General features: G+C 40.6%; 1 protein-coding gene across 1 annotated transcript in view; it reads right to left on the bottom strand.

Annotated features, from left to right (window-relative positions):
- Positions 1-12,141, bottom strand: part of ABCA13 (ATP binding cassette subfamily A member 13) — a 458,452-nt gene that overhangs the window by 121,963 nt on the left and 324,348 nt on the right. Inside the window, exons 40-41 of the mRNA XM_075557314.1 lie at positions 3,558-3,627; positions 603-721 (exon numbers count right to left, since the gene is read on the bottom strand). Coding sequence (XP_075413429.1) covers positions 603-721; positions 3,558-3,627 — 189 coding nt within the window. The remainder of the gene's footprint in view (positions 1-602; positions 722-3,557; positions 3,628-12,141) is intronic.

Below are 12,141 nucleotides of genomic sequence, written 5' to 3'. Positions count from 1 at the left end.
TATGGTAAATAGCTATTGGGTGCATTCAGTAGTGATTGGGAAGCATTGTTCCGTTTTTGGAGCTATAAGTAATCTCATGGAGTGGAAAATGATAAGTAGTTTAAAGCAGTATGTTTTTATTGCTTTTCCTTTATCTACACTTACCTCCTTACACACAAAACAGGTTTTGTTTTTGTTTTGTCTTGTTATTTTCAAAAATTATGAAACCTATGAGAGTTGTAAGACAGCAGAAATACGCAGGTCCCTGTATTAGGCACTGCACAATAGAATTTTAAAAGGTGATAATTATTTCATTATCTCTGGAATTAATCTGCTCTTATATTCTAAATTAAGTATACATTTCTGATTCCCCTGCTTGTACTCTAATAGAACCTCAATTGACATTATTTCTTTGCCCCAGTCCAAAAGATAATCAACAGTCAGAAATTTTATCAGGGACTGCAGACTATCCTTGGAATTTCTGTGAGCAACCCATTTGTAGCAGAATTTTGAGTTTTTAAGAACACTACAATTTGAAACAATAGAATAGGCTTCCCAAGCCAATTCAAAAACAATGGGAAACACACAGAGAACAACAACAAAACAGTGTACCTTGAACGCACCTGGGTTTTTCAGAAGCCACCAGCAAATACTCTTCCACATCGAAGGCAGAGAGGTTCAGTAGAGTGTGGCCCAGATCGTTTTTCAAGTAGGGAGCACCAGAGCTTCCATTGGGACACCTCTGCAATATGTTTCAAAGATATACAATGTAAAATCATTTATAGGTGACAAGCAGACTTGCTGATAGGACTTTAAACTAAATCAAAGTGTTCCTAATTTCAATTTAAAACATATACATATGTATTGCCTTTTATCTGTTCCAGTTTATAAAATTTCTAAATCCCCCACACACCCCAAAACAAATAAAAAACAATAAAAAAAACCACTCCCTTTGATTCAATCCCATCTCATAGACACACTACTTGAGTTTCCAAGATAATAAGTCTTTACGGGAGCAGTTTCAACTGGTTCCCATGGAGTAGCTGGTGGGTTGAGCTGACTCTTTTGGTTGGCCGCCACACACCAGCAGGGCTCCCGAGGTGGAAGATCTGTCAGAATTGGTCTGTGACCTTCGCTGTGAATTATCTTTAGAGATTTCCAACCTTTCCTGTAGGTGCATTTGATTTGCTTGGTACACGATTAATGGAAAACACTTTTCACTAGTGAGCTATTACAGTTGATCACCCTAAGGGTCCAAGGCAACTAAAGGGAAGAGAAAAGGGGAATTCAAAGGTATGTCTTACTTTTACAAATGTTTAAAATATAAACCAAATGCTTCTTCTTGAACTACTAGAGAACAAACCGTGTGTTTCTGAATCATTAAATAATTAACAGATAAGGACCTGAGAGACTAGAGGGGCATTGTCCCAGTCACAGACAAGGCTAAGACTTTGCTGGCCTACTTTCCGTGTCTGAGATCAAGTTAAAAACAATTGAGACTCTACGACACTTTTCTTCAGCTTTTAGAGCTCATTTTTCTTGTTTGTAAAAAGAAACTTAAAGTAGCCCTATTTATCTCAAGTGTTATGTTAGATTCTGATATATATGTAAGCACTATAAAAAAAGTAAAGGTGCTTAGGTAGTACAGTGGTAACCCACTTAGCTGCTAACAGCAAGGTTATCAGTTTGAAACCACCATCTGCTCTATTGGAGAGACAGACTTTCTACTCCCATAAAGAGTTGCAATCTTGGAAATTCTATGAGTCAACATCAATTCAATGGCAATGAGTGTGTGTGTATAGCAAAGTAGAAGTATATGAGTTTAGGGAATTGCCTTTAGATTCTTTATAGCAATGCTTGGGAAAGATGTAAATTTCTGGGAAGATGGTGAACTAGGCAGACAGGCTACTCAGACCCTCTAAATTTTAGAGTCTAAAATAAAGACACTAGAGACCAAATGAAGCATATATGGATGATGATATTTTAACCTTGACCTTCAGAAGAAATAATAGAAAATTATCAAATATTGATTAGCTGAGGAAGCTAAACAAAAACAGTAAACAAGGCGATCAAAGGAAATGACGAATTTCAGTCTGACATAGCTTGGCCATTATGAACTCTTGCAAGAGGCACTCAATGGGGGCCAAACTAAAACCAAACCCGCTGCCATCAAGTCAATTCCAATTCATAGCAACATTATGTAGGGTTTCCAAAACCATATGCATCTGTATGCGAGCAGAGAGCCTCATCTTTCTCCTGAGGAGCAGCTTGTAGGTTGGAATTACCAACCTTGTGGTTAGTAGGCCAAGGTCTAACTCACAGTGCTACAGGGATCAGCTGGATTATTGGCTCTATTCTTCCAGAGCAACACTAGTGCCCACCCTGGTGACCAGCAGACAGAGTGATAGGATCGACATATTTTTTCACACATTCTCCAGGCAATGAGAATTGTAAATAATTGCCATCCTCATCCACCTGGAGGTCAATGACACCCATGCCACCCCTGGTCCACCTGAAACCAGAAGCCTGCCTTCATGTATAGGGTACCAGGTGCACACCACCTTTAGAGACATGCACATCGTAATCCTAAACTAGCAGATTGCTCAGTGTTGCACGGGCACCTGACTCCAACCACCCGCCAGACTGGCAAGAATTCCTTTCAGAATCAAACTTGCTGACTATAGCTGCTCTCTGAACTGGCAGGAACTCCATCGGGGACCAGGTATCTCACACCAGTTGTGCCATAAACTGACAGAAATGACTTCCAAGACCAGGTGCCTTGCCTCCGAGCCCTCTGGGCCTAAAGGAACTAGTTTTGGAACCAGATGACCTGACCCCGCCATTTTCTGAGTTCCTGGGAACTCCATCTGAGACCAAGAGCTCTGACGCCATTCACCTTCGAGATGAGCTGAGACCGTCCAGGATCAGGCAACCCTCTCCCATTCCAATCAGCTCCCTTGAACTGCACAGCCTGCTTGCCCATACTGCGTGCCCGGCCCCTGTTGCCTCTGACCCTGCAGGAGGACCACTGCAGTATGCGAGTTTTAGCCTTTCTTTGTTGTTGCTTTTCTTTGCCTTCTGCCTGCTGAATTTTGAGCCACTGAGTTTGAGGTTAGCAATCAATGTTTACCCAACAGTTGCCATTAGGGCTCCTTTAAACTACAGAGTTTGTAGTACCTTGTCACATCCTGCTTTGAAATTTCAGGTACTTTTTTACCCAAAGAAAAATTCTAGCTCATTCATCCTTTATTGAAATAGACACATTGGCTTAACAAACATTACTGGTGGGGGCAATGCTAATAACCAGTTGTTCTTCTGAGGTGCTGGTGAGCTGATTTCATTTCATAGTGACCCCACAGGCAGGTGATCAATAAGAAAAGCAAGGTCATGCTTATATAATTTCCTTGTTCTGTAAATGTTCATTTCATGTGATGAAACATTTTCCCATAAATAGATCGAATACATTGAGTCTTAGGGAATCATTTAGCTATCAAAATGATAACAATTTATAGTTGGAATAAACTCATTTTTCTTGAAAGTGATACTTTAAAAGAGGAAAATCAATGCAAAAGACCTACCCGGCAGCCACATAAATTTTGGGATTCTGGGTGAGGGAATGGATCCGTGTGCCAGCATGAAGAATTCTTCCTATGGAAACAAAGACGAAAGTCGGGATATTTCAGATTACAAAAGTATTGTGTTTCCATAACTGAGAATCCAATCACACTGGAACACAGTTCACAAGATTCTCATCTCTGCAGCTGCAGAAGCAGCTCGCCCACCTTTGGGTTCACAGCTTGATTGTTCATCTGACACTGTTTTATTGCAAGGACAGAATTTCCATTACAGTAAATGATGCTCACTTGGTACTCTGAATTGCATGTAGACCGAGCCTCTGGGGAATTTGCATTAGGGGGCCTTCAAGTTTATTGTTAATCCTGGATTAGATCTCCAAGTCTCAAACTCAAGTATCATCAAACTCAAGAAGCTACCAAACACGATGAACTGCTCATTCCTGTGCATGAAACGACATTGTAATCTAATCTTCATTACAAAATACAATTAGTAAATTCCCATCTTAAAGAATGGCTGAGGGTTCTCAACCTTCCTAATGCCACAACCTATACTTCCTCATGTTGTGGTGACCCCCAACCATAAAGTTATTTTTGTTGCTACTTCATAACTCTAATGTTGCTACTGTTATGAATCAGGAGAACCCTGTGAAAGGGTCATTTGACCCCCAAAGGGGTCATGACCCACAGTTTGAGAACCGCCACTCTTGTCTGATGTTTCTTTAATTTACCCCTTAATGACACAACCACCCCTCTCAGAACCCATCTGTTTGTCCCCCACAGTCAACAGTTCAGAACAACCAACTACTCTGTGGGACCAGGGCGAATCCTTCTACTCTCATGAAGAGTTACAGCCGTGGACACCCACAGGGGTAATTCTACCGTCCTAGAGGGCACTTAAAAAAAAGGGGTTTAGCAGTAGAAACGCCTTAAAAACAATTTGCAGCAATACTTTGAAAATTATTTTTATTCCAAAGTCCTTGAATATATGTGTGTGTGTGTGTTGTGTGCACACAGATTCATATATATACTTTGGGTCCTTAATTTGGCTTTGCTTCTAAATTACATGTTACTTTACCAATAATTATTCTCAATTACTCAAAAATTATTTTTAAAAAGGAACCAACATTTTCTGAATTATAAGCACTACGCTATATATTTTTACCCAAATCCTTGAATAACCCCACTTTGCACAAAAACAGGTGGATATCCTCAGAGATGAAGCAGCTTCCCTAAGACCACACTGTGGAAATGTGAGTCAACTGACATCCAAGCCCTGCGTTGTTCACCCTCCCTCTTCAGTATGAAATGTTCTTTGCTGTTATTGCGGATTTAAACTCATAAAGACCTCTCGTGATGGCGTAGAACCACTCGGAAGTTTCTCGGTTGTGGTTATCCATTGGGCTGAGATCCGCATCATTGGCAGTTCAAAACCATTAGCTGCTCCTCGGAACAAAGACAGGGCTTTTTACGCCTGTAAACATTACAGAAGCCCACAGGAGGGTCACACGGGGGTCGCTATGAGTCGGCACCAACTCAATGGCAGTGAGTCTGATAACCTTTGTGGAAGTAGATGGCTAGACCTTTGCCTCACAGAGCCAATGGCAGGCTTTGAACTGCCAACTTTTAAGTTAGCATTCAAAGGATGCAGTCAATCACAACACTTGCATTGAAAAAGTACAAAGAAAACAAAAATGTACTCCTATTAATCAGACTGCAAAACAACTCCAACTCACCACCACAGAGTTTATCCTGACTCATAGCAGTCTTATCAGACATTGTAGAATTGCCCCTTGTGGGTTTCCAAGTTTCTGATTTTTTTACCGGAGCAGAAAGCCTCATCTTTCTCCTGTGGCGTGGCTGGTGGGCTCAAACAGCTGACCTTGTAGTTACCAGTCAAACACTAACTCTCGGTGCCACCAGGACCCCTATTAACCAGAGTAAGAAAGCATAATTTGAAAGTAATTTTTTGAAATCTCAATAATAATTTTACTGTCTTGGTTTATGGGATCCCCAAAAAAACATGAAAATAAAACCTAAGTTTTATATTTTAAGCAGATGACTGCACCTTATAACAACTTTTAAATGATTTTGTTTACACTTTTTGAAGTTAGGAAGCTCTTACTTCATTACCTATATACTTTAGATGATGTTTAGTAAGTGTTTATAACTTAACAGATAACCCTTAAAAGTAGGCTTTGTCTTCCCAATTTCTCATTATTCTGACCCTAGTTATCTTTCATAAGTAAAACTATTTGTGCATCATAGGTACATAATTTTCCATGATGGCAATTTAGAAATGTTTACATTTTTAAGAATCTCCCAGACTCCAGTACTCTTTGTGTTCAAACAAAACATAGTGACAATGATGATGTAGGGGTATTCATAAAATACACAAAAAGAAAGGATGACTTCTTAGCAAGACAGCTGTTTCTACTTAAAGTATCCCTTAAGATTATAGGAAACTACAAACAGATCACCTTGATTTATACTAGTAGTGTTCTAAAAGTCTTCCATGGGACACCTAATTGCAGAATAAATATGTTCTAAAAATAGTCACCTAGTTCTTTGGGTTTGTAAATACTGGATTCAGTGGGTTTCTTTACTGTAAGGCTGCCTGGGGTTTTAAATAATAGTCTAATGTGCATATTCAATCTGGAGGATATGGAAAGACATGCAATTATTTCTATAGAACTGGGACACATTCTTATAAACAGATGTCAAAAAAATGACAGCACACACCCAGTAAGAGGCAGAGGTGAGCTTGGAAGTCAGACAGCCTGGTTCCAGAATCTTTCTTCTAACCCAATTTAAGATGATACCAGCTGCAGGCATCCGCCACACTCTTGATCCCTGAACTCCGCTCTCTTTCTTCATTGTCTCCCTCAGCGAGAGGCTGCCACCAGTCATGCCAGGGTCCCATCTCATAAGTGCTCACAAGACTAGTGAGCTCTCTATTGCTTCCCAAACACTAGACTCATGACGCTACTGAGAACATTCACCACATTCTGCTGCACACAGACTGGAAGAAGGATTTGGAGATAAACCTTAAACAGCTTTCTACTTGGATTTGTAAATGAAATGGAAACATAAGATTTGCTGAGTCCCACGCTTTGTTCCATATGTGAATGTGAACAAGAATGGAGGAGGAGAGTGATCATTTGCCCCGGAGAGAGTGTCAACAGCCTTCCAAAATGAAACTAAAAGGCATTTAAACTCATTTGATGGCTTCTAAACATTGGTGACTTTAATTAAAAATTAAAATTTTAATTTACTAAAATACAGTATCATGAGAAATCTTGCTTTCCATCAGACTTAGATTTTTTTATAATAGATTTTTTAATTTGGAGTTCTTTATTGTCTTCTGTATGACAACCAAAGTGCATTGCAATCAAGCTGATTCCAATCCACGATGACCTTGTAAGAGAGTAAAACATTTCGATAAGGATTCTGAGACTATATAGGTCTTTATAGGAATAGAAATCCTTGTCTTTCTCTTGAAGAGAAGCTATTGGGTTTCAACCATCAACCTCATGGTTAGTAGCCCACTACTTCATCCATCATGCAACTTGGGGTTCCTTTTTATTGTATGAAAGAGATATCAAAGTCAGAAAGGCAATGTAGCATCTCCTACAGGAGGCTCGGAGCCCTGGTGCCACAGTGGCTATCCATTGGCTGGTTAACCGCAGGTCAGCAGTTGAACTCAGCAGCCTCTACAAGGGAAGAAGACATGGCTTTGTGCCCCTGTGAAGAGTTACAATCGCAGAAACTCACAGGTGCAGTTTTGCCTGTCCTATAAGGTCACAGTGAGTCAGCATTGACTCAATGGCTGTGAGTTTGTTTTTGATTTGGGGGGGGGGGCGGTGTTGGATGTTTGGAGTTGAATATCTCAGCCAGAAGTAACCTATATGTAGAACCTAATCTATTCTTGAAAATAGTTTCTTGTAATTAATTATCAAGTCATTGCTAAAGTCCAACAGGAAGGCAACCTTTATATTTTACGATATCATTTAATCAATGATATTTTAGATCTATAGAATGAAATGTTATTCATAAAACCATTGTCTTTGATTTGGGAGCTTAGAAAATCATGTCCTGCATTAATAAAATAGATAAAAATGTTATACTATGAATATTCAAAGGGTCCTTTATGCAGCACCCCCGAACCATAGACGTTAAGCTCTGCTGATGGCACAAATGCAGAAATATGTATACACTGGAAAGGCATGAAGGGCAGACTCCTGGGGAAGCGAGGTAGAGGAAAGCACAGTTCTAGGAAAGCAGAAGCAAAGGCAGAAATAGCGAGCAGGAACGGCTGCCTACTGATGGAACCGAAGAGAGAAGAGTGAGGAACACCAGGAAGCAAAGAAAGGAGGGAAGTTCTGGGAACCACCTCCCAGAGCAACCTTGTGAAAATAAAAGAAATTCAAAGTGTCTCTGGAGAGAATTTTAAATGTCTTTTGCTCTCTGTAGCACATCAAGTCTGCCTTTTTAATAGAAATGATGGCTGTACTTACTGCACCGTGCTATGGGATTGGCTGTCTCAAAGCAGCCCTTGTACAACAGAATGAAAGTCTGCCTGGTCTGTGCCAGCCTCACCACCGTACTGCTGTCTCACCATTCCTGCCAGCACTGCCAGGCTGTCCCATGGAGACGCCTTCTCTTTTTTTTCTGACCTTTCACTTTAGAAAGCAAGGTATCCCTCTCCAGGGACCGATCCTACCTCATAACATGTCCAAAGTACCTACAATGAAATATCACCAGCTTCTTTCCTAATAAACATTTGGCTGTGTTTCTTCCAACACATCTTTGTTCATACTTCTGGTAGTCTACGAAGGAGTTCCAAAGGTTCATGGAAAAAGAGCCATTATATTTTAGTTACACTTTCCATGAACTCTTTGAAGTCCCCCTACTATTTCATATCCTTTGTCAACACCATAATTCAAAGGTATCAATTCTACTCTGTCCAGTTTTTGCATGCATATGAGGCTATGAAAAATACCATAGCTTGGGTCAGACCAACTAGATTTTCAGAGTGACACCCCAACCCCAGCTAAGTTGACCCCCTCCCCAGAAGAATGCACTAGAGAGGACAACACTGAAGATAGAGCCTGGGGAGAGTGGGGTCTGCCCAGAGCACACAGGAGCAAACAAAGAAGGAAAGAGAGGGTGGGCCACAACCTGGCCCACCAAGATGCAAGGAGACATTCCTGCTCAGAGTAGTCAATGCACAGAGAGGACCTCATGGCCAGCCCCACCACAAGACACGCGTGCCCACACTGACCCACAGTCCTAAAGGAGATGGCACTTGGGACACAGTGGGGGAATTATGCCTGGTCTGACCCTCCCACACCAGGGGGAAACACAAAGGGAGCACAACCGAGCAGCAAGGTGAGCAAAGGAATGAAACCCCTCAGGAATTCCAACAACAGACTTCAGATTTTGTGGACAGGGCTTGGCGCCTCATCAGTCCAGATCAGAAAGTATTCATAAGGGTCAGCAGACAGACCTGAAACTATTTATAGGGTTTCTTTGTTTTGTTGTTGCTTTTCATGTCTATCTAGATAAAACAGGCAGGATTACTTACAATCCCAAAGAGAAAACAATGGGATCGATGGTTCCAGGGGACATGGGAGAGAAGGAGTTGGGGGAAAAGGAGGGGGCAAACAATAAACAAAGGGACACAGCAGGAACAACAAGTGATCTAAAATTGATGGCAATGAGGGTGGAGAATTCCTGGTGAGCGGTGATCAAGTACAATGTAGCTAAGAGGAATTATTGAGAGCCGAATGAAGGTCGAACATGATAGTGGGACAGGAGGAAAGTAAAATGAAATACAGGAAAGAACTAGGAGGCAAAATACATTTATAGAGGTATAAATATAGGAATGTATATTTGTAAATATATTACTATATAATGATAGGGATATAGGTCTATGTACATATATTTTTACTTTACATATTAAGGTAGCAGACAGATGTTGGACCGCTACTCAAGTCTTCCCTCAAAACAAGAACACTTTGTTCTAATAACCTGGCATTCTGTGATGTTCACCTGCGCAACACAATCATTGAAGCCAAAATGGACACATAAGCAAATGTGGTGAAGAAAGCTGATGGTGCCTGGATAATTACAAGATATAGTACCTGGGGGCTTAAAGATTTGAAGTTAATCAAGCAGCCATCTAGAAGTGGGACAACAAAGCTCACGTGGAAGAAGCACATGAGTTTGTGTGATCATGAGGTGTTGACAGGATCAGGTATCAGGCATCAGAAGACCCAAAATAATCATATTGATGTGAATGAGGGGGGTCAGAGTGGAGACCCAAAGTCCATCGGTAGACAATTGGACATTCCCTCACAAAAGGGTCACCAGGAAGGAAGAAGAAGTCAGCCATGGTGTAATATAGCACCAACAAAACACACAACATTCTTCTTGTCCTTTAATGCTTCCTCCCCCCATCCCCCATCATGACCTCAGTTCTACCTTACAAATCTGGCTAGTCAAGAGCATGTACACTGGGACATATAAGAGCTCTCAACCTACAGAATCCAGGATAGACAAACGTCTCAGGGACAGTCATGGGAGTATCAATACCAGGAGGGCAAGGGTAGGTAGAAAGATAAGGGGAAGAGAGGGTGAACCAATCACAATGATCAATGTATATAACTCCCCACCCATCTAGGGGGACAAAAACAGAAACGTGAGTGAGGGTAGACTGTGGATGGTGTAAGATATGAAAATAATAATAAATTATTATTTATCAAGGGTTCCTAAGGGGGGAGCGAGGGAAGGAAGGAAGGAAGAAAGAGTTGCTGATACCAAGGGCTCAAGTAGAAAGAAAATGTTTTGACGTGATGATGCAACATATGTATAAACATGCTTGATAGAATTGATCTGTATCAGATCTGTAGGAGCTACCAATAAAATGATTTATAAGAAAAAGAAAAGAATGTAACATTAAAGTCCTCTTACTATAGATAATAACTTCTAATATATATACTTCAGATTGGCCCAATGCACTATGGCATTTGATGTCCAGATTTCTGCAGCTGTGGGTGCTTAATGTGCATCCAATAAAATGAAATCCTTGACAATATCAGCTTTGCTCTATTTATAGTCACCACTCTCTACTGGTCCAGTTGTGAAGATTTTTATTTTCTTTATAACGGGCTCCATCCCTATCGAAAGCAGTAGCATTTGATCCCCATCAGTAAATGTGTGAGACCTCTCCTCTTCCAGCGAGTCAGGTTGTGTCACCTGTATATGACAGGTTGTTAATGAGCCTTCCACTAACACCGATGCTAGGTTCTTCTTTGAATACGTATAGCAAGCAGACATAGTCCTGCTGCACACATTCCCTCGTTTTCAATGATAAAATAGCCCTTGGCATGTTTTGAAGGACGGGATCCACATAAGCACAGTTAAGTGCTCAAGAATTCCCATTCTTTGTAATATTACTCATAAGTTTCTTGGAACCACACGGTGTAGAAGATCTTTGCAGAGTCCCCAAGATACAGGTAAACATCTTTCAGGTATCCTCTAATCCAGGAAGATGCATTTGACATCAGCAATGATATCCTTCCTTTCATGACCTTTTCTGAATTCAGCCTACATGTACAGCAGTTCCTTACTTGTGTGTTGAGGCAACTAATTTTTACCTATCTTCAGCAAAATTTTATTTGCCTGTACTATGAATGATATTGTTCGATTGTTTCCGTGTGCTTTTGTACCATTTTTCTTCGATAGGAAGCAAGACAGGATTTCTTCCCAGCAGTTGGCAAAGTAGCTGCCTCTCATATTTATTGGTTTAGATGAGTTGGAAGCACTAGCACCTCTGTTTTTGACACACAAACCAGTACCTGGATCCTGGTTTTTGGTCAATGACTTCATTACCGCATGGACTTCTCCAATACCATCAGTTATTTTTGAGATGCTACTTCCTTAAGTGGCTGAATAGGAGCTGTGGTGGTGGATTCCTTACTCATTTGACTCAAGGTCCACAGTTCAAAACCACCAGGGCCCTTCATGGGACAAAGATAGGACTTTCTATATTAATAAAAAGTTATAGTTTGGGAATCTCACAGGAACAGTTTTATCCTTTCTTACAGTGTTGTTACGAATCAGCATCAACTTCATGACAGTGAATAAATGGTTGAATAACGACATTTAAGAGGCTAATTAAAGAAAACACTCTCTTTTTAAAATATTTGTTCTTTCTTGAAATTTGAGGCTCTGAGGGCTCTGCATTACATTTTAATTTCTGAGATGCAATTGTATTTTTCTTCTGGTTTTTGTCACTAGAGTACTGGAAAATAAAAGTATGACCATTGGAGCTTGTAATTGTTTTTCTTTTTTAACACAGCACTAAAGTGAAACAACACAATCATTTTTCTGTTGATACTTTCTTTACTGAGAGCTCCTTAGTCTCTCCACTTGTCTATCAGTTTGTCGGTGGCTTATGTGGTACCATGATGCTAAAAGCCTTATCACAGGCATTTCAAAATGCCAGCAGGGTCACCCAAAGTGAACAAGTTTCAATGAAGCTTCCAGACTAAGAAGACAACAAGGAAGCACTCAACAGAGGAAG

The sequence above is a fragment of the Tenrec ecaudatus genome, chromosome 9, assembly GCF_050624435.1.
Source record: "Tenrec ecaudatus isolate mTenEca1 chromosome 9, mTenEca1.hap1, whole genome shotgun sequence".
Lineage (NCBI taxonomy): Eukaryota > Metazoa > Chordata > Mammalia > Afrosoricida > Tenrecidae > Tenrec > Tenrec ecaudatus.
This window is presented reverse-complemented; position numbering and strand designations above follow the sequence as displayed.